Source organism: Curcuma longa, chromosome 4 (assembly GCF_044706935.1).
Source record: "Curcuma longa cultivar G26 ecotype Majalengka, Jawa Barat chromosome 4, ITB_CL_G26_1.1, whole genome shotgun sequence".
Taxonomy (NCBI): domain Eukaryota; kingdom Viridiplantae; phylum Streptophyta; class Magnoliopsida; order Zingiberales; family Zingiberaceae; genus Curcuma; species Curcuma longa.
Genome location: NC_133864.1, coordinates 8030505 through 8058398, shown reverse-complemented (window position 1 = coordinate 8058398; position 27894 = coordinate 8030505). Strand labels below are relative to the sequence as shown.

Genomic DNA, 27894 nt, shown 5'->3' with positions numbered 1-27894 from the left:
CATAGACAACGGTTTAAAACCGTTGTTGTATCCTCAAAAAACTGTTGTCGTAGTCTCCAATCAACCTCTCAAAGACAACGAAAATATACAACGGTTTTAAATTGTTGTTATAGCTTCCAAAACCGTTGTTGAAAGCGCAAATAGACATCGGTTTTAAAATGTTGTTATAGTCTTCAAAAACCGTTGTTGAAAGCGCACATAGACAACGGTTTAAAACCGTTGTTGTATCCTCAAAAAACTGTTGTCGTAGTCTCCAATCAACCTCTCAAAGACAACGAAAATATACAACGGTTTTAAATTGTTGTTTATAGCTTCCAAAACCGTTGTTGAAAGCGCAAATAGACATCGGTTTTAAAATGTTGTTATAGCTTCCAAAACCGTTGTTGAAAGCGCAAATAGACAACGGTTTTTAAACCGTTGTCGTAGTCTTCAAAAACCGTTGTTGAAAGCGCACATAGACATCGGTTTTTAAAATCGTTGTTGTAGCCTCCAAAAATCGTTGTCGTAGGTTCTAACCGATGTCTCAAAGACATCGGTTTTTGTTAAAACCGTTGTTAAAAAGTAAAAGACATCGGTTTTGACATAAAACCGATGTCTTTTGAGTGTTGTTAAAGACCGATTTTCTTGTAGTGTGCTTAATATTACAATTTCTTTTCGTAAATTGTGTTTCTATCTTCTTTTTCAAGCCAACTGCCAACCAACCATATGGCTGAAATTATAAATGAAGTTGGGCAGTATTAATCCTTTTGGTGATACTTTGTACTCCGTCATTAAAGGCATGATTAGTAGATGAGACCTAAGCCTAAGTGACATAAATTAACACTGCATGGAAAAGGAAGGCAAAAGATGGTACTGGTTCTATAATTTTGCGGTCCTCTTCAACTACAATGGTGAAGTTCTTTGCATGGTTCATGTTACTTGTACAAATGCTGTTATTAATGCGACAGTTGGCAGTTAGTGTCTTGACATGATCCTTGTGATAATGTTAAATGTGATGATGGAAAACCGGTTTTGATTCATGATCTGGAGATCACGACTGAGCTTGTAGCAGAGATGTTTTTGTTCTGTGAAAGAACTTCTATAGAATGAATGTGGAAAATGCATACATGTAAAGCCAAACCAGAGAAGAAGAAGTCACTTGAAGAGCAAACTAGAGAATTTACTCAAGAAGAAGAAGAAGAAGAAGAAGAAGATGTATTAGCATCGAGAAATTTCATCAATACAAGAAGAAACCAATGTTTTTATATTCCCATGAATAAAGTGTTCGATGATGAGATTGTGCAGAAATTGAGGATCACACAACTTTTATTCCCTCTCATGTAGCTTACGCGGAAAGGCTTCTTATTTAGCACAATCTTTCACTTCTTTTCTTCTTTCTCTTTTATCTTCTTTTCCCATCTACTTTTCTGCAAAATGAACAAAAAAATTGATTTAAAATCATGGAATAGAATTTCAACCACTAAGACACCAACAAATTAAAACAAGTCGAGTCCCAATGGTTTGGGTTTGTCAGAGTTTTATCAATACAAACAGATGTAATGTGCAAGAGGGCCATGGCCACTACAACTAAATGTAATGGACCTTACATGAAAAGGGTTTTGTCAACACAGTGATCAGCATGCAGAAAAGCTCCACACTGACACAAGTTCAATTATCTAACTTTCGAAGATCATGATATGTGTGAAAGTGTAACCCAATTTCTAGACCAAAATGCTCCACACTGAGACAAAGTTCATAGCAGTTCACTCAGATTCTCCATTGAGGTTGCTAATTTCTAAACCAATCAATTTATAAAGTCCACTATCCAAATTTAATCATACCAACCTCCACTTCGTATGAAATCCAGCCCTCATGCCGCTGACTGCTTGAGAGCCTGCAGTAAACTACTTTTCAAAGTGATAAATGCAAAAACAAAAAAGAGAAGGTAATGAAAATAAAGACCAATAATTATATTGTCATTGTAAATCTCTCTTTTCTTTGCATCTAAGTACTGTGCCTTAGAGAGTTTAAACAGAAAAACACAGAAAATATTTCTGTCTACACTAGTTTTGTGATTACAATGTCAAGAAGCCAATGCATCAACCTGCAATGCAGCAGAAGATGCATTAAGCTCCTATAGTGATGGAAAATGACTAGCAGAACATAACAACAACATTCAAATTTCAAGAAATCAAAACCTTTTTTCCAAGAATAGCTAGTAATCCTTATGTTAATACACTGATGTGATCATGATTAGGGCTAGCAAAACAACAAGCTTCCAACAAAAAACATCAACTAATTCAGCAATCTCAACAGAAGATATGGGAATTCAATTTCTAAAACAATCTTTCTCGTGGATATTTTTCATGATGCACAGTTCTGAGTGTGACAAACATTCAATAGTGCAAAGAATAGTGAAATTAAAAACATTTTTTTTCCAGAATTCATGAAACTAACGAACCAGCTGGAGATGGAGAATCGAAAATTAAAAAATACTGTAAAATAATTAATGCAAAGATTAGTGGAATTTTAAACCAAAAACCTCATTTTCGAGCTTTTACTGGTTCATTCACTCATTCTAATCAAAGATGTCGAGAACAAATGTCCAAATCATGCCTCGTTCACAAAACAAAACAGGTTTTTGCACAGGAAAACAGAAAGCAATCACACATGCTAGATGCTAGACAAATTCTAAAAACAAATTCTATCATCTGAAACAAATGTTCTCTAGCTGTTTGTTCTAAGCTTATTCTATTGGGCAAATTATTAGTAACGAGATCAGGAAATTGCCTCTTATGTTTGTACTCCACAACCTCCCTTTCCCCACCCTTGATCAAAGCTAAGAACCACTCTAGCACTTGTACAATAGATAGAAATTAACAAGAAAACAGAGGTTAGCTCCTCAGTTTCGTTTTACTTGTCACTAAGTTAAAATTCTATATTTGCAACTGTTAGACGTTCAAACAAAACAAGTAGGCAAATAAGATAGAAGACATTTGGGTGTCGTGTTGCCCAACCCTATTGTAGACATGTACCTGATTGGAAGAGTAACAATTCATGTTTCTCCTTCCTGTTTGTCAAAGATTTGATTTGGTAGATCCTTGAGCATCTCTTAGTTTAAGGTTGGATCGTACAGTGATTAGGCCTAGTACGTGAAATCCATCTAGATATATAGCCACATTGGTTGATCAACCCAAAAGATGTTTGAACAAGGCTGAATGAACTGGCCAAGTGATTGATAAATCATTCTTGATAAAGTATACGAGTCAGACAAGTCAAATAAAATATTTTATATAATAATATTTATTATTGTAAAAAATATACCTTATGTGTTTTTATAATATTTTATGAAATGGAGATAAGAATAATTATTGCATCATCTCTATCCTCCTTTTATCGATTTGGAACAGCTTTTGCTGAAATAATAGTGGTTATGAGATCGATTGTGTGGGATCGCTGCGAATTTCATCTTTTACTAAAGTTATAATTAAATATTTGTAACAACTCTTTCCTTTCCTGCTGAAATTATTTAGGACAAATTTGTTGGTAACCCAACAAATTAAACTTTCTTCGAGAGCAAATATTTAATTACTCGCACTAATACATGCATCCACATATATGTACCTTTATCGATTGATTTCAGTAATCAATCAGCTAATTAATGATGCATTGATTTGGCTGGTAATCGTCATACACCACGTAAGTGCATTCCTTGCAGTGCGGCGGCAGATCTTTGCATGGTTCCGGCTTCTTCTCGGCGTCCGGCTTCTTCTCGGCGTCCGGCTTCTTCCCGGCGTCCGGCTTGTCTGGCTGCTCCACCGTGACGATCTCCGCCGGCTTCTTGGCCTTCCGGAGGGCCTTCACGATACGCACGACGTCGGCAGTCCCGACGATGGTGACAGTGCTCTTCTCCGCGTCAAACGCCATCGACGTGATGCCGTCGAACTTGGCGATGGTCCTCATCACGCACACTGCGCACTTCTTGCACATGATGCTAACCTTCAACACGATCTTCTGCAGAAAATATTAACGCATTAATTAATTAATTAATAATAATATCGATCGATCGATTTGGGAATTATATATATATATATATGCAGCAGGATTAATATAATCATGCATTTAACTTAACGAACCCTTACCTTGGCAGACATAATTTCTGGAAAACGTTACGTTAATTGCTGCCTCGTAGCTAATCTATTCCTGCCGATCTATCGATATGTATGGATATTATATTGGATGATATTTATAATGTAGCTAGTGAGGAGGGTTTCATAATGATATATAATTAACGTACGTGCGAATGGAAGAGGGATCGATCGAGCAGAATACTTGCGTGATTGTGCGTGGGGCCATAATTAAGCTGATGATCACGATATATAAATTAAAGTGATCATCACATGCAACGACTTTTCATTTATTAATTGCACATGGCAAGAGCTGGCCTCGATCGAGATGGAGTGTCTAGGTCGGCCAACCATTCCATGAACCATAGTCGACGTTGGATCGGATGTTGTCATCCAACTAGCTAGCTACAAGGACAAACTCTCTCTCAACTTAATTTCTTCTTTAATTGCTCATGAATAGCTATGTCAAATGTATATATATATACGAGTTTGATATCCTGCGCGAACGAAAAAACGTGACCCGTGCGCACGCGATCCCGGCCGTTCATCGCGAAAAATCCAGGCCGTTCATCGCGAAAAAACACTGTAGCTTCTCTGCGTCGTCGGCGTTCTCGCCGCTGCCGCTCCCCGTCCGGCCACCGCCGGCCACCGGACCGACGGCGATGGATGCGCAACTCACCGGCGCCGGACTGGTGGCCGGGTTCCGGCCGAATTCGGCCGGTCTCCGGCCGCGATTCGGCCGGAATCCGGCTGATTTCTGGCCGACAGTGGCAGTTGGGCACTGTCCTGTTTCCGGTCGGATTCCGGCCGTAATCCGGCTGATTTCCGGTCGACAGTGGCCGTTGGGCACTGTCCTGTTTCCGACCGGATTCCAACCGGAATCCAATGCCGGAATGTGCGCCGGCGAGTTGTGCATCCAACGGTCCGGGTCCGGTGGCCGGCGGTGATCGGACGGCGACGCGACGGCGACGGAAGTGGGCGAGGGTCGGCGGTCGCGTACGGATCGCGTAGGGATGAGTCGCGCGAGATATCAAACCTATATATATATATATATATATATATATATATATATATATATATATATATATATATATAAGTGTTGGAAAATATATTTCTATGTGCAACATGACAACGGAGCCAATATCGATCATTGAACTTCATATGTTGGTTATTAAAAATGACTTGGAGACGTGTTAAATTTCAGTCTTGACGAGCTAGCGAGGACGTGATAGGGGCCGGTTATCTACCTCCAAGTCATCGATTAATCAAGCGAATCAGCTCAGACACTCGATCGGATTATAAAAAAATGATTAGATAATCATTTGAAGCAATTAAAAAATTATTAGCATGCATTTTAGGTGATCAAACGTAATTAACAAGTTTTGGGAGAGTTGGCAAAAGCTCAAAAGGAAACAAAATCTTGAACGAGAATGACACATATAATAATGCATTATTTTCATCATATCCATACAGTAAAATATATAGACTTTGAGCTAGCTAGCTAGGAAATAGTATACACATTCTTGATCTTGTGATAAACAAGTTTCAGTATCGATCCACATTCTTGATCTTGTGATACTCTTTGATCAGTTTAAGTAGGAAAGAAATCAACAGGGGAACCACACCAGCGAGCTGAGAATATATATAATTGTAGGAGGATGGTCTTGTGATTGACTTTGTTGGATGAAATATGGATCGGATGTATCTATGATTGAAGTGGTGTCAATCAACAATGGAAGAAAAGGAGAAGCTGGACATTAGGATTAATTAGAATGACGAGTTTGAAAATAAATACTATAGAAAATAAATTTCCACATATTATAGTTTTTCCATTTTGTCATATTTGATTACCACGGCTTCTGGTTTCCCAATTAATCCAAGACAGTAGTATTCCATGAAAAATGAAAAATGTCAGTCATTTCATGAGTTACTCAAAGATAAATGATATTCATATGAGATTGAACAAAATCAGTGCTTATGTGATCAACATGAATGATATCAAATGATGCCAAAAAAAAAAATCCTACAGAAATGAAGACACCCACGTCTCAGTATCCCACACTGATTACTGTATCTTGACCTGCACTAATTATAGCCCCCAAACTGGCCTGTTAATGCGCCCCACAGGTCCCTTGATTGTAAGGACTGACTCACTGGTTTCTGCATCAATCACTCAGTAGGCAGTCCACGTAAGATTGAAAAATATATCATTAACAAGCATGTCAATAAGCTTGTCGATACTTTTAGAACCTTCAATTTTCAAAACAAATTGATTACAATCTTACGTTTATAACTTCTCGAGAAACGAGGTGAGTTGAGTAAGTTTCCTCTGTCGTTTGGACCTATCGATAATCATAAGCTTGGTTCTAGCTACTAGAGCTAAGTAAGAGCTAGAGTTGTTCAGTTTTTGAAAAACTAGCAAACTTGAAAGCACATGCAACTTGATTTCAATTTAGATAGCTCAGATTTCTACGCGGTCACAGTCGACCCAATTTGTTTACATCCTTAATTGCTGAGACAACATCGATCATCGAAAGGCACAGATAACCTGTACATTAATCTCAATAGCTAGCTAATTCACAACCATACATTTAATTTCAGAAACTAATTAAAGTCCAACTACAAAGACAAGAAAGAAGAATGGTTTTAACAGAAAATTCATACCCTGAATTGAAGGGAGATCACCGGAATTCAGGAGAAGAGAAAGTTATGGAGATGGCCGCTAGTAACTATATATCATGGTGCTTTCTTTAAGTATTAGGGTGTGTTTGGTTCAAGTTATGATATATAACCTTGGTTATGTGATTACCAGGTAATCACATAACCAAGATTATGGGGCATAAAACATAACCTAATGTTGTTTGATTTACTTTATTTATTTGGAGGGAATAAAACATAACCAATTTTATATTTACTATATTACCCTTCATTTAATTATATTTTAATATAATTCATTAAATTAATAAGTATAATTTGTTAATTTTATTTTTAAAATTTTAAATTATATATATATATATATATATTAATAAAATAATTTATTAAAATAATTATTTTAATAAAATAATTCATTAAATTAATAAATATAATTCCTTAATTTTATATTTTTAAATTTAAAATAAATTTATATTTCTTTTAATAAAATAATTTATTAAAATGATTATTTTAATAAAATAATTTATTAAATTAATAAAGATAATATGATAATTTTATTTTAATAAAATAATTCAGTAAAAATAATTATTTTAATAAAATAATTTATTAAATTAATAAATATAATTTGTTAATTTTTTTAAATTAAAAAATATATTTTTTTAATAAAATAGTTTATTAAAATAATTATTTTAATAAAATAATTCATTAATTTTATTTTTAAATTTAAAATAAATTATTTTTTAATTTATAAATATTTAAATTTAAATTTATTGAATTAAATAATTTGATTTTAATTAGATTTCGTAGTACCTTTTAATTGACTTAGTTTTAAAATCGAAGGGTGATCATGGAAAAAATTTCATTAACCTCAGGAATCATAGAAAACCTTAGGCTGACAAGGTAATCACATTACCGGGTTATAACCCATTTGCTGATGTGGCGGTAATGTTGTATTACTTGGTAATCAATCATAACCTGAACCAAAAATGGTTATCAAAGATAACCTTGGACAGATAACCAAAGTTATCAATGATAACCCCAACCAAACACCCCCTTAGTGTATTACCAGTCAATTGAATTTTCGCTAGTAATTTTAAAAAATTACCCGCTATTTAAAAAAAATAACGAGTAAATTTAAAAGTACTAAATGGAATATACCAACCACCAAAATATTTTCCCACTAATCTACTTTTTATTTATTTAAATTCTTTTTTCTTTCACATTGAAAAGAATAGCAAAAATATATAATATATATTCATATATTATCTAATAACCATATTACATATAGATAAATAAAGAATAATAAATTATTCAAAAATGATAAAAAAATGTTATGTTATAAAAAAATCAATGTCATCTAACACATGAATAGATGCTACAATTTAACATTTACGTACCTAAAATTAATATCGTATGAGAGCATCTGCAATGCTGCCCCGTTATAACACATAAAAAAATAATAAAATAATCTGTGGGACCCACCTCTGACCTATTAACGCGTTCAAACCTTTGCTCTTCTATCTCTCCTCCACGTCCACACTCTCTCCTCCACATCATATGGAGAGAGATTAAAGAAAAAGTTATTAACGCTGTTTTAACACAGCGTTGTAGATGCCCTGAGTATCTATCACTGTCTTTTTTTAATAATTTAATATTTAATTTTTAAAATCAATTAATTTTAAAAGTGATTGATTTGACACCATATAATTTTTTCATTTATTATTCAGATAAATCAAAAAGCACGAATAACTCATTGTTCGGCAACTAACATTTTAAAGTTCTCTTCCCATTAAAAAAATTAATTTATAATGCACTAAATTAAAAATTAATTTATCATTATCTGATTAATTACAAAAACATCTTATTATTACACTGTGGTCCCAGAGCTCTTTGGTCCTTATCACAATCACCTTCGAAAAAAAAGAAATAAACAATATTAATTTTTTAATAAACTTAAATGTTCCAGTTGAAATTGCCTCGCAGACACGTCACCCGTCATGTAGCACCGAAGTTGACATCGTGAGGGGGAAGAAGATGATGAGCTCTGGTTGAAGATGATGAATTCGTGTACCTGTGCATGAGATTATAGATGGAGAAGGGAGAGAATTATATCGGCTTGTCTTAACATGAAGTCGCATCATTAACCATGATAACAGAATAAATTATTATGTTTTATAACTTCTTGGCGGTGGCGATATGACTGACTAAGAGATTTGACTAGTTGAGAGAGAAAAATCGGAAAGGAATCGACATGGCTTAAATACAGGAGTAACGTGCTTGGTGAGTCAGGAGCAGGACTCTTGCTCTCGACACCTCGATACTTGGTTCGGATAGGACGAGGAAGCTGAACTAGGAGTTAGACAGATCGTGATCGTTAGAGTCCGAAGTAGGATGGATCAGGGCCGAGTCCAAGTAGATGAGCGAGTGGCTGAGTAGATGAGCAAGTAGCTGAGTAGGGATCCCGTAGTCGAGTAGGGATCCCAAGTGAGTTGAGTGAGTCGGACGGGTGAGATCCAGTTAACCCTGATACAAGTCAATCGTGACGGTCAAGTTCTCTTTCTGTCCGATGTGTCTTGATTTGAGACAACTATATGTACGTAAATCTATTCAGCGCATATATAAGAATATTGATGCACCTCGTAATCTCTACCTAAATATATGTGTCCAAACAAGTCTACACGTGCTAATTACCAAAAGCGTAATCAGATATGCAAGAGGGTAAATCAAAGGACAAGTTATAACTTGAGAAGTATGACATATCTCAAGGTATCACAGATAGGGATCAATTCCTTTGAATATATTCCTGAAAATACTCTTGGGAATAGTCTCTTGGGCACACACCCTACTAAGTTCCACAACTTGAGAAATCTTTGGACTTGGAACTGCATGGTTGCGGAAGTCAGTGGACTCGGAACGTCCCTAGAGTGATATAGCAGTCGAGTACCTTCTCGGATAAATCTCTTCCTGCTTTTTCTTCCCATAGTTGATTAGCATAGGAGCATCTCCGTGGGAACATCATTCTTCCTCCCAGAAAGACTTTTTTTTTTTTTTTGCAGCTTGCAGAAGTTCTTCCTCCCAGAAAGGCACCTCTCATTTCTGTTCAAATCCTTCCCTCTAAAGCAATCTTTTTCTCTAGCACTGTACTAACTTAAGCATCAGAAGAGCAAAACCGACGATGCCGGCTCCTGCTCACCAATGTTGATATCGCAGATCCAAGTGCGACAGATTGTAGACCGAAATGCCACAGACGATTACTGAAGTGCAACGGATTACTATCAGAATGCTGCAGATTGTTATCGGAGTGCCACAAACTCCTATCAAAGTGGTAGATTACTACCGAAGTACCACAGACTCATGCTGGAGTACGACGAACTACTATCGAAGTGTTACTGGAGAGCAATTTGGCTACCTAAGATCGAAGGCTCAACAAATACGAATCCAAACTAAGTGGTGTGGTCGGAATAAGAGGTTAAGGACCCGGACGGGAGATTTGGGACCGCATCAAATATGTTATACATAATATGATTTAAGTGATATCTACAATTAAAAAAAAATTGAGATTCACATATTACTACTTAAGATATTTTTAAAAAATATATTAAATCATTAAAATAGCTCAAAATAATATTGAATTATTAAAATAAAAAATTAATATGGAATCATTAAAATAAAAGCTCAAGAGGTCCTTTGTTTAAATAGCATGCAATTTTTACTAGTTACTGGAAAAAAGTATCCCTTGCTATATTTACATAAATAACCTTTCATAGATGGCTATTATAAATGTTAATGAAAGAAAATAAAAGGATAAACAGTCATATGGTACCTCATTTTTCTATTAAAAAAAACTCCTCATAAAGTGGCTATTTTAAATAAATTGTAATCATTATTCTATTATTAAAAATTGCTACACTATGAATGTGATTTATATTAAAGTAATATGTTATTTGATATTACAATTAATTTGTCATTATTATTTGTATGATCAGAAATTTAGACTTATTTTCTCGGTGAGTTTTTTTTAATATGAATTTTGTGGTGACATTTTTGTCTGTGTTTTATTTTGGATCTACATAAAGAGGAAGAAAAATTGCTCAAGAAGATAATATTAGTAAAACCATAGAGAGCGTTTATAGCTCAAAAATAATTTCCCTTCCCATTTAGCAAATATAACAAAATATTTTTTTCCTTCCAATTTCATCAGATGCCTCTGAGGAGACAAAGGTTTGAAGGTGCCACCTTACCAAGATAGACTATGAAACTTGTCAAATCTTAGATGCAAGATCCACCTTCATCAAATTGGGGAGCCTACTTCCATATATGGTATAAAAGAATAAGCCAAAAGTTTACCTATCGTCGGCAAAGATCAATCGAGAGGTGTCTAATTTTTCTGAAGACATGAAGATGGTTTCCCTGTAAATGAAGCCCAGAAGAAATGGGTTTCCTTCCAGATTGCTTCTTCCCTACCTGCAAGGAACTTACTGTAACTGGTATCCATTGCAGCTAATGTAACTGTGCGTAAACATGCACCAGCCTCCAAACAAAGACCTGCCAACTCACCTTCAACAATGCTTACCCAGAATTGATCTACATGAATTTCTGTTATCTCGAACAAGAATTGGATTCTGACTTCCAGCCATTTAGGAGCTGTTGCATCAAACGTGCAAACTTTTTTGATTGCTGCCGAGGCTCAACAATGTTAACGTTACCCCATTGAGAGCATGGATCGATCCACCACTTCTTCCCAGAACACCAGGCTCCAGGTACAGCCCTGTTGTCACGGCGTTTCAGTATTTCCCTGTCAATTTTATCTAGCACTGATTCACCATGGCGGAACTGTTGAGCGAAAGGTACACCACTGTTTATCATTTCGTCGTAATCCGTCGTGTTAAGAAACTGAGGCTCCATTCCTGGAGGATCATCCCACACCATGTATCTTAGGTCGCTGTTCACCGTTGTATTCTGGAAATCAGCAGAGTTGCATATAACTGAATGAAAGTAACTTTCCTGGGGTAGAATCGCATTTGTGAAGTACAAGAGAAGCGTCCGAGGCAGATTGTCCCAACCCAGTATACAGTAATTTAGGAATGATCTGCTCAGGATAACCCATGGGGATCCTGTTTGGCAGAAAGTTTTGAGGGCGAATTTTAGTAGATGAATCAGAGTAAGCTTGAAGTATATGGTAGGCACATGTAAGATCAGTACCTGTGAAGAACTTGAAAGACTTAGGAGTGTCTCGACTCTTTGAAGCTTGGAAGAAATTATTCCTTTTTGACAAATAGATCCCTGCATCCACTATAATTGGTTGAACTCTTTGTTCTCTGCAAGGGCATATTTCAATGTTAAGGGGTATAAATAGATATAATTTAAACATCAAAGAAAAGCTGTTAATGCTTACTCTTTCCATCCAAGATCACTAGTGTGATCCACGAAGCTAAGGTTCCTTGGAACATTAGAGAAAACATAAATCAAGTCTGCAAAAATGAAAGAAAATGATTGATTATTCCTCTATTAAGGAGGCATATAGTGCAGAACTTTCAATAGGCAGAGTAGCTAGCAGTTCTTTTCTCCATCCAAAAAAATGTGCACTAATTACACAATCAGGTGCCAGAAAAAAGAGAAACCAAAACACCAAGTAGTGGCGTATTCTATTAGTTTTCTTTTTAATATTGTGTAATAGATATATAGAAGCACCAAACAATTATGCTGCAATTTATGCAAGAAAATAAGTCTTAGAATGCTTGACTAATTAATCACAACACAGCATTGCATGCTGATCAAACTTGGTCCAATAGGTGTGTTAGAATGGTCACGGAGGTATTCATATATTGTTTTAACCTGTTTCAGATTGTACTATCGCTAAATTGTTTTTTTCTCATGGTGTCTTAGGAATCAAAGAAATAGATAATAGCTTGCTGGAAACAACTGATTAGTGCCAATACGCATTAGAGTTGGGTTTTATTCTTTTTTATTTTAACAAACGATACTCTCTAGAGTTGGTATCACACGTTCAGTATTTATTCTTATCAAATTTTGCATAGGGAACAGAGCTAGAAGACAAACAAGAACGAAAAACATGCTTAACATCCAAGTATTTAGGTCATTTGCATGGATTTGATCTCTGCGAAGATTAAACAACATATTCAGATGAGAATATAACATCAAATCTACACCACAGTCCATACTGCATACAACTATTCAACTTTTAAAGGAAGTTAATGATAGTTTTTTTAGATCATCCAATTTATTTGTTGAACTAATGAAATATGAAGGGGAACTTACTAATTCACTTGTACGGTTGTACTAAGATATAAGAAACTAATGCTTACAGTCCTTGTTGTCAAGATAAAAAAAGAAGCAAGATAATTACCCTAAAGACACGAAGACAAAGCAATCCAGTTGATTGCCAAAACAAAAGGAAGTATTAAGGTTGGTGAAGAAACAGGTACATCAAAGTCATACACGTAGTCAATGGTCGCGTGCCATCTAATGGTGTTCCAAGTACCTCGATATTAAGTAGATATTGTACATCACATTATTAGTTGAGGACCTCGAAGATGTTTTTCCTTTCATGAAAAATTGGCCCGCTGAAGAATACAGCACTGTGGGCAGGTAATTTGGGGATGCAGCTCATAGCAATGGTGATTCATGGACCTATAGATAATTATAATCAGGTGCTCAAACACTGAGGTAACGGTACATTTGATGGTCAAGGAAGCTGAGGAACACGATCGATATGGAGAATCCACATTATGATACCGAGATCCACGAAGCCTGAGAACCAAGACACTGGCCATTTCTCACTGATGATGGTCAATAGAAGCCCAGAAGCTTTTTGGTGTTTCAGCTAGTCATAGTACTTAGTCAAAGAACAGATTTGAAGCAATTTCGATAACTCATGCCATGTATAAGACGAAGTTGTTCTGAGTTAATAAGAGATGATGAATCGCGAATGAGGCCAGGTGAAATCTTCAAAGAAAAAGTAAAACTTGACGTAAATTAGAGAGAATCAATTCTCCAGTGTTTCATCCGGCGGATTATTGGTATCAGTTACTCGGCTTAAAGAGAAGGACTCGAAATTTTTCCCACTGGAGAAACTAAGCTGCAATAAAGATTCGTTTTTCTCTTTTTGGAGGGGACAATACCTAAATTCGAATAAACAAGCAAGACAGGACAAAACGTACCATCTTGCGTGATGAGCGGATACTCAGCCGCATTCAGCGTCAGGAACCAATCCCAGCCATCGTCCAGCCGGAGGAGGGCCGACGCAGCGTGGAGCGTGGCGGCGAGCCCGGAGGAGCCCATCGGTGTCATCGCTCCGGCGTTCCTGACAACATCCACGTTCCCGAACGCCCGGGCGGCCGGGATCGTGAGCCAGACCCTGGCAGCGAGATCGGTCCGCTCCGACTCAGGCGCATCGGCGGAGAGGTGGAGAAGGTACCGGTTCCTGGGATGGTAGACCGCAAGGAGAAGGCGCAGGACGCGTCGAACGTCTCCTCGGCCACCGGTTATGTAGTACGCGAAGGCCGGCAGGTGGGCGGCGCCGCGGTGGACATCGGTGGGAGCCGGGCAGCGGGCGAAGAACGCGGAGGAGGCCGCCAACCCGGAGATGGCGGAAAGTACGAGGAGGACGGAGATGAAGCAGACCGAGACGAATGCGAACAGCAATTTCTCCGCGGCAGGCATGCCCCATTGCCGGCGGCCGAGCGCGGCGGGCACGACCGGAGCCGTCGCCCGTGGGATCATGGCAATTGCAGCGACCTACGATTCCATTTGGGGATCAGATTAGGGTTAGTGCTGGGGCTTCACGTAGATCCGGCGAGGGGAGGGCAGAAATCGGACGAGGACAGTTGCAGAGATCCGATTGGGAGAACGTAGATGTGAAAGAGGAACCGTTACGTAGCTTCGGGACAATGGCGGTACCGAAACGGGTCCGTAACGTGCGCATCAATTTAACGCCTACTTATCGCACACTTTTTTTTTTTTTGCCGTAAATTGATTGTGCTGTTTGGTGGTGAGAACGATAGGTATCAGTTGTGTGGTTGCCGTGTACGTTTAAAAGAAATTGTAAATCGACAAAGAAATATTTTAAATATTAATTTATAAATAATGATTCCCATAATTTATGTTTTAATTTTTATATTATTGATCACAGATTCGAAATTCTATAATGTTGATTTTTAATTATAAATAAATGTCATCGAAAGCATTTGTAACTTTGTAATGCTCCCAATATAGCTATAATGTTTTAATGTTATTTTTTTATAGTTAGATTTTTTTTTTATAAAAATGATAATTAGGCGTGCTCATTTTATAAAAACTGATTTGACACGTGGACTCATTAGGACGCCCGTTTCGCATCTCTGTGGTTGTGGTCGCTGGCCTAGAATTAATGATGGGCCTAATCAAAGGAAGAATGACTACCGATCATCCTCGTCTTCTACCAGAACCTTCCATCCATCAAAATGCTGAAATATAAACTCTCCACAAACCCAGCCATCTCGCCGTCTCTGGTGCGCTCCCGATCCCATTCGGTTGGAAGATTGTCGATTAATCACCGCAACAATGCGATCTCGTTTGGAACGCAGAAGGGAAGATCTGTTGGAGAGAGATCGCGCTCTTTTTCTCACTCTGAATCGGTGGAAATAGCTCGCGTCGGAGCTCGGAAAGAGGGATCCCGGGCGGAGGACGAGGATGAGAGGCCCTCGATGCCGGCGAAGGCGCGATTCGCGGCGCCCTCGCTTTCGCTGGTGCCGACGCGGGGTGCGGGAGGCTACTTCGCCGCCCTTCTCACGTTCTTCGCGTTCAAGGGCGGTCTCCTGATCCTCGACGCGTTTCGTATTCTTTTGCTGCTCCCCTTGCGGCGGACGGAGTGCGTTCGGGCAGATGGGGAGCGGAGGAGGGGGCCCTCAGGGGTTGATCTCTCCGGGAAGAATAGCACGGCGCTGACGCGAACGTTTCTCCTGCTTGGTGAGGGATGTCGCTTCTTAGTAGTCGTAACCCTGGTCGCGGTGCGAGGCACCGTGGTGCTCCTCAAAGGACTGCAACGCGCTGTCCAGGCGAAGGCGGAGGAAGTGGTTGTGCAGCCGAGGAAAAAGGACTTGGAGATGGTGACAGCGAGGAAGGCACTAGCTATCAAGATGGCAGAGGAGGCGGCCGCAGAGGTTGAGATGGCGAGTAGCGTGAGGGAGTTTGCGGTGATTCAGACAGCAAGAGGGGATGAGTTGTTCACACAATGTTGGACGCCTCTCTTCCCTCAATCCCGGTAAAAGGCCTTTTCCCTACTGTTCATTATATTTCTCGTTGAGAAAAATAAAACTATGCTAGTGGCTAGTTCATCTTTAGGTTTGTTGTTTCGATTGTTTTCAATCTGAAAATATTATTCTACTCTACAGTGCCTGCAGTTTTTCTGCATCTTCTTAACTGTCTGCTCAAAGTTTGGTCTTCCTTTGTTGATGGCAGAGAGCATCATAGATGTTGTCTTTTTTCACTCGAATTCGCCGACTAGTTTAATGAAATATTTTCGTGCATTTTGAGTTGATAGTACTAACTTTATAAAGGAAGTAATTGTGAGGTTGAAAAACCTAATTGAGAAGCCTGTGGTATTTGTTAACTCCAGGGACATATGTAAAATATTTGGGAGATGCTTGTCAACTTAGAGAAGTATATTTTGTGAATAAGGCTGTATGCTTTGAGCTAGACTTAATCCTAAATCATTGTTTGAACATAATTTTTTCTTATGCTTCTTTTCGATTTGGTTGGTAGATGAATCATGATGTCTCTCTTAAGAATTAAATCATTGTTTAATCTTAATCTTAGAAGTCATGTGTGATGTTTAGTTGGGGGGGGGGGGGGGGGGGGGGGGGGGGGGGGGGGGGGGGGGGGGGTGGTAAGAATTACGTTTAGCTAGGATATTAAGGGAAATGTTTCAAAGTAGATCATAGCAAGGGAATACATTTGTATGTCCAAAGAGGCAGTTGAGTGGCCAAATTGGTCGTTTGTAGTGAAGTTGAAATCATGGTGACTAGTTCCAAAGAATAGCATTGTATTAAAGAAGAAGGGGTAGTCAGTCTGAGTATTAGTATTTGTTGGTGCTAACCAAAGGAAATTTGTTGTTGAAAAAAATGGTTGCTTGAGGAGCTAATTGAGAATGGGAGCGAGGACTAGTAAAATCTATAGAGATGTGTTTGTTTGTGATGCTCCTTGTAATCTTCGTTGTGTGCTGATGGACATTTGTGTTCTTGTCATTATCCTCTAGCAGTGTTGCTGTGTTCATTCGACCTCATTTTATAAAGGTTTTATATTAATTGTAACTCTTAGTATCTTAATTGACAATAACCGAAATCTATCTCTTTTCCACTCGTGGCAGATTTATCATGAGTAACACTAATTGATTGTTGTCGCATTATATCTTGTCTATGTTACTTGGAATATACTTTCTCTCTTTTATGAATTATTCTTTTATCTCTAATTAATACTGTTCCTGTTGTTTGCAGAGGACTAATTGTTATTTTACACGGTTTGAATGAGCATAGGTATGCAAGAAAATTCTCGTCTTTTTTTTTTTGGGGTATGTTGCAACTAGAGATACCATGCCTACGGTTTCTGTTTTTCTCAAATACAGTTTGTTATATTTATTTTGGCAGTGGAAGATATAACCATTTCGCAAAGCGTCTAAATGACAGCTCATTCAAAGTTTATGGTGTGGATTGGATCGGTGAGTTTTAAACCAACAACCAATTATAATGTATCGGTTACTAATTTTGTAAATTGCTGCACATATGAATTTATTTTAGAATGATTAAGCTAATTAGATCTATTTACAAGGATAAGCTAATTATTATTCTCAAGGGATAAGATACTTCGATTGATGATGCTGAGATGAAAAATACATAGCTGTTTGTTGTCATGGATGAATTATAAATTTGGCTACAATTATACATGGCATGCACATAAGAAGTCAAGCACTAGAAGATTTAGAAATGATGATTAATATGGGTGGAACATTCTAGAAACCTAAACAATGTTGTATGGTCCTTTCATGTGAGAATAGATAGTTATAATGTGAGTATCAGATGGGTGGTTTTCATGGCAGCTGAGAAGAGCCAACCAAGAGATGAGACATGATAAAAAGGCATTGGAGGGTGCTCACCTCCAAAGGCCTATGAAATGAGAGCTGTCATATTATTGTAAGGACATCTTTTTCAAAGCCTCTACATAACCTCCTCTAAGCTTTCCATAGATTTTCCACGTTGATCGCTTTAGCAACTCCTAGCAAGGAGGAAGGTTCAATAGAAGAGCCTTACTTGCCTCTTATTCTCATTTTACACCAAGCTAGATCAAGTGCTCCACCTGAGGTCATCCAACCCTACCTTAATCATCTCTATTCAAGTGATCAAATTGCATTTAGCTCAAGTGAGCTAGAGTCCACTTCAAATCAATTCCTTCATCTAGGTTGAGTTGCCTCTAAACTTTGGTGAACTCAACCAAATCTCGAACCACTTCAAGCTGAAACAATTTCAAGTTGAACTGTGTTCAACTCAAATGAATTCAATTAGCTACAACCAAATTTGAGGGCTTCTGCATATTCACTTAGGCATCTCTTTGGACTTCAGTTTCACAGTTGGAAGTCCTATGCTTATTCACTTAAGGGCATCTTCATAACTGTGGCTTTACACAAACCAAGGAGTTATGCCTCTTCAGTTAGATGCCTTTTGGACTTCAGTTTCACATAGTCTTAGGGCTTATGCCTTTTTAGTTAGGTGTTTCTTTGGACTTCAGTTTCACACAGCTTGAGGGTTTATGCCAATTCAGTTAGGTGTCTCTTTGGACTTCGGCTTCACATAGCTGAAGGGTAAGCCTATTAACTTTTTGTCTCTTTGAATTTTGCCTTCACATAGTTGGGGGTTTATATCTGTTCATTTAGGCATCTTTTTGGTCTTCAGCTTTGCACAATTCGAGGGTTTAAGCATATCCAAGTAGGTGCATCTTTTGAACTTTGGTTGATGTGTATCAGGTTCACTTCCATCTTGGTCTATTGGATTGAATGTCATGCAGTTCAATTGATGTGTATCAGGTCCACCTCCATCTTGGTTTGTTGAATCGAATGCCATGGGGTTTGGCGGATGTGTATCGGGTTCTCTTCTATCCCTGGTCATCGGATTGAATGACTGTCGTTCAGCCCCATGTATATGAGATCCACTTCCACCCTGATTCATTGGATTGAATGCCACAGTTAGGTTGAACTATCCAGAAATAAAGAAAGCATCACTAGACTGGTAATAGTTAATACTTAAATGAGGCAATTTCAAAACTAAGTTTCAACTACTCAAACATGAGCAAAACTCTTAGATCAAGAGAAAGAAACATACAAAAAAATTGCTATGGTAAAATGTCAAACAGAGAACCTTCTTAAATACTCTACATGTCAAGGGCGTGAAACAAGGTTGAACATCCCTGAGCACATATGTCAGCCTTTAGTCTATATGGGCCTTCCCTGTTCAGGATCATCTTGTCCCCTTTCTAGGCGCCGATTTACTTTCAATCTCCTGAGCACAGGTTTTACCACCAGCATTAATTTTAGAACTTAGTTTTATCAAGAGATATTTTTAAGACAGTTATTAGAAGTTAAACCATGTACTCTCTTCTTTTCAAATTTTTATCTTAGTTTAATATTTCGATAAATTGGAAAATGACACTGATTTCTACCTTCCAACCAAAAACAAGTTGCAATTATTATAAAGTGAACATTTAAAGTTCATTTCAAGAAGTTAATAATGAAAACTAGCCATAGTTGAAGTGGGAGGACAAATGGATAAAAGTGAAAATGGAACTTGATAAAGGAAAGGTGATGTGGTTGTGGTGATTAACCTTTTTGGAAACATTTGTATACTCGTGCCAAAATCCTCTCTGATAAGTCTAAGTCTAACCTTTTTTGTTTTCAGGTCATGGTGGAAGTGATGGCTTGCATGGGTATGTCCATTCCCTTGATCATGCTGTTGATGATCTAGTATGTCTGCTTAATTTATCATGCCATTTGAACATATTCTAACTGTTATACCCTGTTTTAATATAGTTGATGATGGTTCTTATACAGAAAAACTTTCTGGAGAAGGTAATCAGCCAGAATCAGGGACTTCCATGCTTTGTCTTCGGTCATTCCACAGGTGCAGCCATAGCACTCAAGGTACATTGATTTCATTGTAAAAGGACACCATCCATCCTTTTACATCAGATTCACCAATTTTATCCTGCAAACTTTGCATGTACTTGAAACGTTCAAGGCTTCATTGGACCCGAAGATAAAGGTTCTTATTCAAGGTCTCGTATTAACATCTCCAGCTATTCATGTTCGACCATCTCATCCATTGATCCCAGTAAGTGTTGTTTCTCTCTTGACAGTTGCATAGAGTGAAGTTAACAAAGTTGCTAAATACCCAATATCCTCCACACACCTAGAAGTTTAACTTGCTTGAAAATTGTTCACTGGACAACTGAGATTTTATGAGATTATTGCGTGTTGATAAGATAGCTATTGTACTGAAAAATAGTAGTACAGTTATGTATGGTTCAAAATGAATATCTATCAACTTATCTAGTCGATTTGTGACTACAACATGGTTTTGCTATCAGGTTATTGCACCAATTTTATCCCTCTTACTTCCAGAACACCAATTCAGAGCAGCATACAAGAGTGACTCACCCGTCTCGCGTGATCCTGTGGCTTTAAGGGACAAATACACCGATCCACTTGTTTTTACTGGGCCTATCAGAGTCAGAACGGGTTACGAGATATTGAGGATATCGTCATTCTTGTATAAGAATCTGCGGAGAGTTTCAGTGCCCTTCCTGGCTCTTATTGGATCAGCAGATACTCTAACCATCCCAGAAGCCACTGAAAGGCTCTATGAAGAAGCATCGTCCTCCGATAAAACACTCAAAATATACAAGGACTTAAGACATGATCTTCTTTTTGAACCCGAAAGAGATGACATTATTCAAGATATTATTGACTGGTTGAGCTTGAGAATTAGCTTGGACTGTGAGTGATCTTATAACTGGCTTAATCCTAAGGAAGCAATATTTTCCCTCCTTTTCAACACTTCAAATGCTAGTAGTCCACATGTTATTTCCAACACCGCATTGACTTGCGGTTACCTTAGAGTAGTTCAAGGAGCTATTTCTTTAGAAAGTTAAGTATTTGATTTTTTTTCCCAGCAAATTATAAATAACTAGTATTATGTTACTTCAAGTGTTATATTTTTATTGATATGGACTTTATAGTTAATTAATATTTAATGTCAGCATTAAGTTATGATATTTATATTTGTTTTATTGTTCATAATTATTAATCCGTGCCTTCACTATCTATTCTCTAACCATTTCATCTTCCTATATTAATAATCCTATAATAATTTGTTCTTATTTATTAATGTTTCTTTAGAATTTTTTCTCTCTTTCTATTGTATATATACACCGTTCGTATTATATTATATATATTTTTTTAGTATTGGTCATCCCTGAGTGTGATGTAAATTATAGCGAACTGGAGGATTAAATGTATATTTCATTATATGCTACATTATTTTACCAAATGCAGATGTAGAAGCTTAACCATCAAATCAAATTAAACCACACGACATTAATCGGCCCAACTAAGCCCAGTGAACTTCGAGCGTGCTTCGCACGTGTTCCCGCCTTCCCTTGTCCCTCACTCCTTCCGATTCCCGGCGAACGGTCACGTGATGCGGGACGTGGACCACGCTGCCCTTTCAAAATTGAGGATAGCGAGAGGGACTTGCCGTCACCTGTCCTCTTCCACCTACCGCGCTTTCCCCACTCGCGTTGGGATTGCGCTATTTTGCATCCTCGAGCTCGAAAGCCGGATCCGGTCACCGTCTGCCGACCCATGTTGTTTTCCGCAGAGACGGAGCACCGGCCTGTGGTGCCGGCGCCGGCGCTTCCGCCGGAGCCACTTGGGCAGGCGGCGCAGGAGAATACATTCCGCAACTTCTCGCTCCCGACCATGAAGACGTGGGGGAACAAGCGAGTGCTACGCTGCGTGAGCGTGGGCGAGGGAGCCGGCGGCGGCGGCGGCGATGGCGCGGGCAGACGACGATCGTCGCGTGATCTGGAGGCAGGAAGCGGCGACAGAAAAGCGGTGGAGGAAGTGAGGGAGAAACTCTTGGTTCGCCTCCGGGAGGCGGCGGATCGAATCAATCTGATAGTTCATCGAGCGCCGCTGCCGCTACCACCGCCTTCCAAAGGCGATGACCACGCGATGGAAGCCGTTCCGGCGCAAGATCCCGAAACGGAACCGTCGTCACCCTCCGCCGCATGGCCGTGGAAGCTGCGGACGAGGAGAAGAGGGGCTAGGGTTCAGGCGGCGTTCGAGCGGCAAGCGAGTGCGTCGCCGCCTGTTGCGGGCGAGAAAAGATCAGGGCGGCTGCTGACGTCAGAAGTCATGGAGCGGAGCGAACGCCCTAATTTCTCCGTTACCCTTTCCAGGGAGGAGATCGACGAGGACATCTACGCCGTCACCGGTCACAGGGCACGCCGCCGGCCTCGAAAACGGCCCCGTCTCATCCAGAAGCAACTCGACGTGAGTCCATGCCTCGTCTGCATCAATTTTTTTCCTCCAAAAATAATCTTGGTTTTAATCCAGATGCTGTTTCCTGGTTCATGGCTTTCGGAGATCACGGTCGACTCCTACAAAGTTCCCGAATAGAAGAGCTTGCACGGACACCGGCAACATACCTTCTCCTCCGTCGCCATTGATTCATCTTCTCCACCCACCGCTTCAGCAGTGTCCACCAACAAGTAAGCCATCTTTATCTTCTCCTCTGCTGTTGCTGTTGCCTTGTTATAATTGAATCGAAACATCCAAAGAAGTTAGATTTTCATAATTCGTAATCCTTTTTCTTTTCCTTTTGGAGATTCCACCGAATTTGATCCGCCAAAATAGTGAAAATTGCCTTCAAGCATTTCTTCGCCTCGTTTGGATTTGACAGATGAATTTGTGTTGTGTTCATTAGTCCTGTTGGATCTTCCCCTTTCGTTAAATTGGTGTTCAAATTATTATTATTATTATTTTGCCTACATTTACTCCAAAACTTAGATTGCATTCTGTTCTATCTTTGTTTTTGTTTTTGTTTTTTTTGTTTATGATTTATTAATCATCAACTCAATTTTCAAATGGTAAAAATGCTTTCGAAGTTGTTGCCCGAGTTCTAAATTAGTATTTCTCGGCGGGGGTGAGTGGAATCGCGTGGCTTCCTGCTGTTCGATTGAGACAGGGGAGAAGTTTACAGCCAATTCGCCACTCGATATTTGATGGAAATCGTGGTCCCAGTGCTCACAACCTGTCGCATGGTTCACATTTTTATCCAATCGGGTTGACACTAGAGTCCTAGATCGAATTCGTCCGGATTGATTATCCTATCAAATAATTTAAATATATCAGATTAAACTTTTATTAATCCAGTTAAAATGGATCAGTTTGTGTGGGTTACAAGTACAGATGGATTGATCCAAGATGAGCTCGAGTTGATCCTTGAATTTAGAAGAAAATTTTTTAGTTTAAAATTTAAAATGAAAATGAAAATTATAATTGGCTTGTTAGTTGATCCGTTTAATGGCAGACCGATATATTCGGTCACGAGTCGGTCTAACAGCTCTACCTAACACAGCTCAGTTTCAATTGGGTCGGGCTTGACTTCGCATGTAGACTCGAGCATGCGGCAATGGCTCGCCCAAGATGGCTGGATTTGTACCGGGCCAAGCACGCGTGAAACTTGGGCAAAGCATTCTCCGGCTTATCCCATGCTTGCGCTTGAACGTGAGTTATATCACTTTGATTTGCAAATAAATATTTTTTGAAAATAATAATAATTAATGGAATATTTAAATCAATTACATAATTCAAAAGTTATATTTTTTTATAGAAGAAAAGAATATATCATATGTGATTGGATATGTTAGAATATAATATGAAATCACAGTGTAAGACATGTAGCTGATGCTATAGCTTTAGGTGCAATGGTTATAATTTAAATAAGACCTCCTTAGTTTAGCTAAAGCATATAATAATTGGTAGTATAATATCCCCAATTAGGAGTATCGATATACCACTATGTTCAACGCTAGCACCGAGAATTATTCTAAAATGTTAATAGTTATTATAGGATTTGCAATTTCATATTAATTTTTAAAAAAACAATAAGGTATATTATGACGTTAAATTGTAGAACTACAAGAATATAATATACACTCAAAATTAGGGAGATTAACAATATAATATTTGTTTAAAAATAAAATAATTTAATAGTATTTGGATCTATTGCTTAGAATTTGTTTTAGTTTAATTATAACAAATATGAAGAGAATTTAATAATTTAAAACGTAATTTAATAAACTTCCATTTTTTAGTTAAATGGGTTATACAATTTAATGGTAAATAAATACTCATAAAACTTTAAAATGAAATTTGTTGATAATCGAATTTAAATAATAATAATAATTGTATAGGATGTTATATAGTTGTGTGCTCGAGGATAAATAATATTTATTAATAAAATTCTTGAGTTAATTTATAAAGCACTATAGACCATAAAAGAATTGTAAAATTCAATTTAAATTAGTTTTACTTTCTAAATATGGAATTCTTGCTAGTGTGATGTAAAGATATTTCGTAAATTATTTATTGATTATGAATTTTTATTTCAGTTTTTTCAATTTATCTATCCAAACAGTATTGAAAATTCTACATTTTATTTAAGTGATGACTTTTAATAGTCAGTACAAAATTAATAACTTCATATTAAAATTAAATTACTAGTTAAAGCTAAAACTAGTAATTTAATTTTAATATGAAGTTATTAATTTTGTACTGACTATTAAAAGTCATCACTTAAATAAAATGTAGAATTTTCAATACTGTTTGGATAGATAAATTGAAAAAACTGAAATAAAAATTCATAATCAATAAATAATTTACGAAATATCTTTACATCACACTAGCAAGAATTCCATATTTAGAAAGTAAAACTAATTTAAATTGAATTTTACAATTCTTTTATGGTCTATAGTGCTTTATAAATTAACTCAAGAATTTTATTAATAAATATTATTTATCCTCGAGCACACAACTATATAACATCCTATACAATTATTATTATTATTTAAATTCGATTATCAACAAATTTCATTTTAAAGTTTTATGAGTATTTATTTACCATTAAATTGTATAACCCATTTAACTAAAAAATGGAAGTTTATTAAATTACGTTTTAAATTATTAAATTCTCTTCATATTTGTTATAATTAAACTAAAACAAATTCTAAGCAATAGATCCAAATACTATTAAATTATTTTATTTTTAAACAAATATTATATTGTTAATCTCCCTAATTTTGAGTGTATATTATATTCTTGTAGTTCTACAATTTAACGTCATAATATACCTTATTGTTTTTTTAAAAATTAATATGAAATTGCAAATCCTATAATAACTATTAACATTTTAGAATAATTCTCGGTGCTAGCGTTGAACATAGTGGTATATCGATACTCCTAATTGGGGATATTATACTACCAATTATTATATGCTTTAGCTAAACTAAGGAGGTCTTATTTAAATTATAACCATTGCACCTAAAGCTATAGCATCAGCTACATGTCTTACACTGTGATTTCATATTATATTCTAACATATCCAATCACATATGATATATTCTTTTCTTCTATAAAAAAATATAACTTTTGAATTATGTAATTGATTTAAATATTCCATTAATTATTATTATTTTCAAAAAATATTTATTTGCAAATCAAAGTGATATAACTCACGTTCAAGCGCAAGCATGGGATAAGCCGGAGAATGCTTTGCCCAAGTTTCACGCGTGCTTGGCCCGGTACAAATCCAGCCATCTTGGGCGAGCCATTGCCGCATGCTCGAGTCTACATGCGAAGTCAAGCCCGACCCAATTGAAACTGAGCTGTGTTAGGTAGAGCTGTTAGACCGACTCGTGACCGAATATATCGGTCTGCCATTAAACGGATCAACTAACAAGCCAATTATAATTTTCATTTTCATTTTAAATTTTAAACTAAAAAATTTTCTTCTAAATTCAAGGATCAACTCGAGCTCATCTTGGATCAATCCATCTGTACTTGTAACCCACACAAACTGATCCATTTTAACTGGATTAATAAAAGTTTAATCTGATATATTTAAATTATTTGATAGGATAATCAATCCGGACGAATTCGATCTAGGACTCTAGTGTCAACCCGATTGGATAAAAATGTGAACCATGCGACAGGTTGTGAGCACTGGGACCACGATTTCCATCAAATATCGAGTGGCGAATTGGCTGTAAACTTCTCCCCTGTCTCAATCGAACAGCAGGAAGCCACGCGATTCCACTCACCCCCGCCGAGAAATACTAATTTAGAACTCGGGCAACAACTTCGAAAGCATTTTTACCATTTGAAAATTGAGTTGATGATTAATAAATCATAAACAAAAAAAACAAAAACAAAAACAAAGATAGAACAGAATGCAATCTAAGTTTTGGAGTAAATGTAGGCAAAATAATAATAATAATAATTTGAACACCAATTTAACGAAAGGGGAAGATCCAACAGGACTAATGAACACAACACAAATTCATCTGTCAAATCCAAACGAGGCGAAGAAATGCTTGAAGGCAATTTTCACTATTTTGGCGGATCAAATTCGGTGGAATCTCCAAAAGGAAAAGAAAAAGGATTACGAATTATGAAAATCTAACTTCTTTGGATGTTTCGATTCAATTATAACAAGGCAACAGCAACAGCAGAGGAGAAGATAAAGATGGCTTACTTGTTGGTGGACACTGCTGAAGCGGTGGGTGGAGAAGATGAATCAATGGCGACGGAGGAGAAGGTATGTTGCCGGTGTCCGTGCAAGCTCTTCTATTCGGGAACTTTGTAGGAGTCGACCGTGATCTCCGAAAGCCATGAACCAGGAAACAGCATCTGGATTAAAACCAAGATTATTTTTGGAGGAAAAAAATTGATGCAGACGAGGCATGGACTCACGTCGAGTTGCTTCTGGATGAGACGGGGCCGTTTTCGAGGCCGGCGGCGTGCCCTGTGACCGGTGACGGCGTAGATGTCCTCGTCGATCTCCTCCCTGGAAAGGGTAACGGAGAAATTAGGGCGTTCGCTCCGCTCCATGACTTCTGACGTCAGCAGCCGCCCTGATCTTTTCTCGCCCGCAACAGGCGGCGACGCACTCGCTTGCCGCTCGAACGCCGCCTGAACCCTAGCCCCTCTTCTCCTCGTCCGCAGCTTCCACGGCCATGCGGCGAAGGGTGACGACGGTTCCGTTTCGGGATCTTCCGCCGGAGCGGCTTCCATCGCGTGGTCATCGCCTTTGGAAGGCGGTGGTAGCGGTAGCGGCAGCGGCAGCGGCGCTCGATGAACTATCAGATTGATTCGATCCGCCGCCTCCCGGAGGCGAACCAAGAGTTTTTCTGCTCACTTCCTCCACCGCTTTTCTGTCGCCGCTTCTGCCTCCAGATCACGCGACGATCGTCGTCTGCCCGCGCCATCGCCGCCGCCGCCGCAGGCTCCCTCGCCCGCGCTCACGCAGCGTAGCACTCGCTTGTTCCCCCACGTCTTCATGGTCGGGAGCGAAGTTGCGGGTCGTACTCCCTGCGCCGCCTGCCCAAGTGGCTCCGGCGGGAAGCGCCGGCGCCGGCACCACAGGCCGGTGCTCCGTCTCTGCGGAAAACAACATGGGTCGGCAGACGGTGACCGGATCCGGCTTTCGAGCTCGAGGATGCAAAATAGCGCAATCCCAACGCGAGTGGGGAAAGCCCGGTAGGTGGAAGAGGACAGGTGACGGCAAGTCCCTCTCGCTATCCTCAATTTTGAAAGGGCAGCGTGGTCCACGTCCCGCATCACGTGACCGTTCGCCGGGAATCGGAAGGAGTGAGGGACAAGGGAAGGCGGGAACACGTGCGAAGCACGCTCAAAGTTGGCTGGGGACTTAGTTAGGCCGGTAATCTAGTGTGGTTTAGTTTGATTTGATAACACTTACATGCATTAGGATGATAATATAACAACGTAATGAAATATACATTTAATCCT

General features: G+C 38.4%; 4 protein-coding genes and 1 pseudogene across 5 annotated transcripts; 2 read left to right on the top strand and 3 right to left on the bottom strand.

The window, feature by feature from the left end:
• Positions 1–3633: 3633 nt before the first annotated feature.
• On the bottom strand, positions 3634–4181 carry LOC141827024 (heavy metal-associated isoprenylated plant protein 43-like). Its single transcript, XM_074714309.1, has 2 exons — positions 4122–4181; positions 3634–3993 (listed from the first exon to the last, which is right to left on the bottom strand). The coding sequence occupies exons 1-2, from the start codon at positions 4131–4133 to the stop codon at positions 3634–3636; spliced, it is 372 nt and encodes a 123-aa protein (XP_074570410.1). The 5' UTR covers positions 4134–4181.
• Positions 4182–10835: 6654 nt separating this feature from the next.
• LOC141828023 (beta-glucuronosyltransferase GlcAT14A-like) lies at positions 10836–14659 on the bottom strand. Of its 2 annotated transcripts, XM_074715371.1 has the most exons (5): positions 13940–14659; positions 12154–12229; positions 11961–12076; positions 11316–11872; positions 10836–11222 (listed from the first exon to the last, which is right to left on the bottom strand). In XM_074715371.1, the coding sequence occupies exons 1-4, from the start codon at positions 14499–14501 to the stop codon at positions 11358–11360; spliced, it is 1269 nt and encodes a 422-aa protein (XP_074571472.1). In that variant the 5' UTR covers positions 14502–14659; the 3' UTR covers positions 10836–11222; positions 11316–11357. The 2 variants fall into 2 exon arrangements, with proteins under 2 accessions (XP_074571472.1, XP_074571470.1); XM_074715369.1 differs by having other exon boundaries at positions 10836–11872.
• Positions 14660–15193: 534 nt separating this feature from the next.
• Positions 15194–21020, top strand: LOC141827386 (uncharacterized). Its single transcript, XM_074714613.1, has 7 exons — positions 15194–16020; positions 17252–17290; positions 17402–17472; positions 19700–19764; positions 19852–19941; positions 20039–20131; positions 20388–21020. The coding sequence occupies exons 1-7, from the start codon at positions 15221–15223 to the stop codon at positions 20802–20804; spliced, it is 1575 nt and encodes a 524-aa protein (XP_074570714.1). The 5' UTR covers positions 15194–15220; the 3' UTR covers positions 20805–21020.
• Positions 21021–21416: 396 nt separating this feature from the next.
• On the top strand, positions 21417–22681 carry LOC141827617 (uncharacterized). The gene is made up of 2 exons (XM_074714908.1): positions 21417–22356; positions 22420–22681. The coding sequence occupies exons 1-2, from the start codon at positions 21664–21666 to the stop codon at positions 22480–22482; spliced, it is 756 nt and encodes a 251-aa protein (XP_074571009.1). The 5' UTR covers positions 21417–21663; the 3' UTR covers positions 22483–22681.
• Positions 22682–26513: 3832 nt separating this feature from the next.
• On the bottom strand, positions 26514–27775 carry LOC141828256 (uncharacterized; annotated as a pseudogene).
• Positions 27776–27894: the final 119 nt, after the last annotated feature.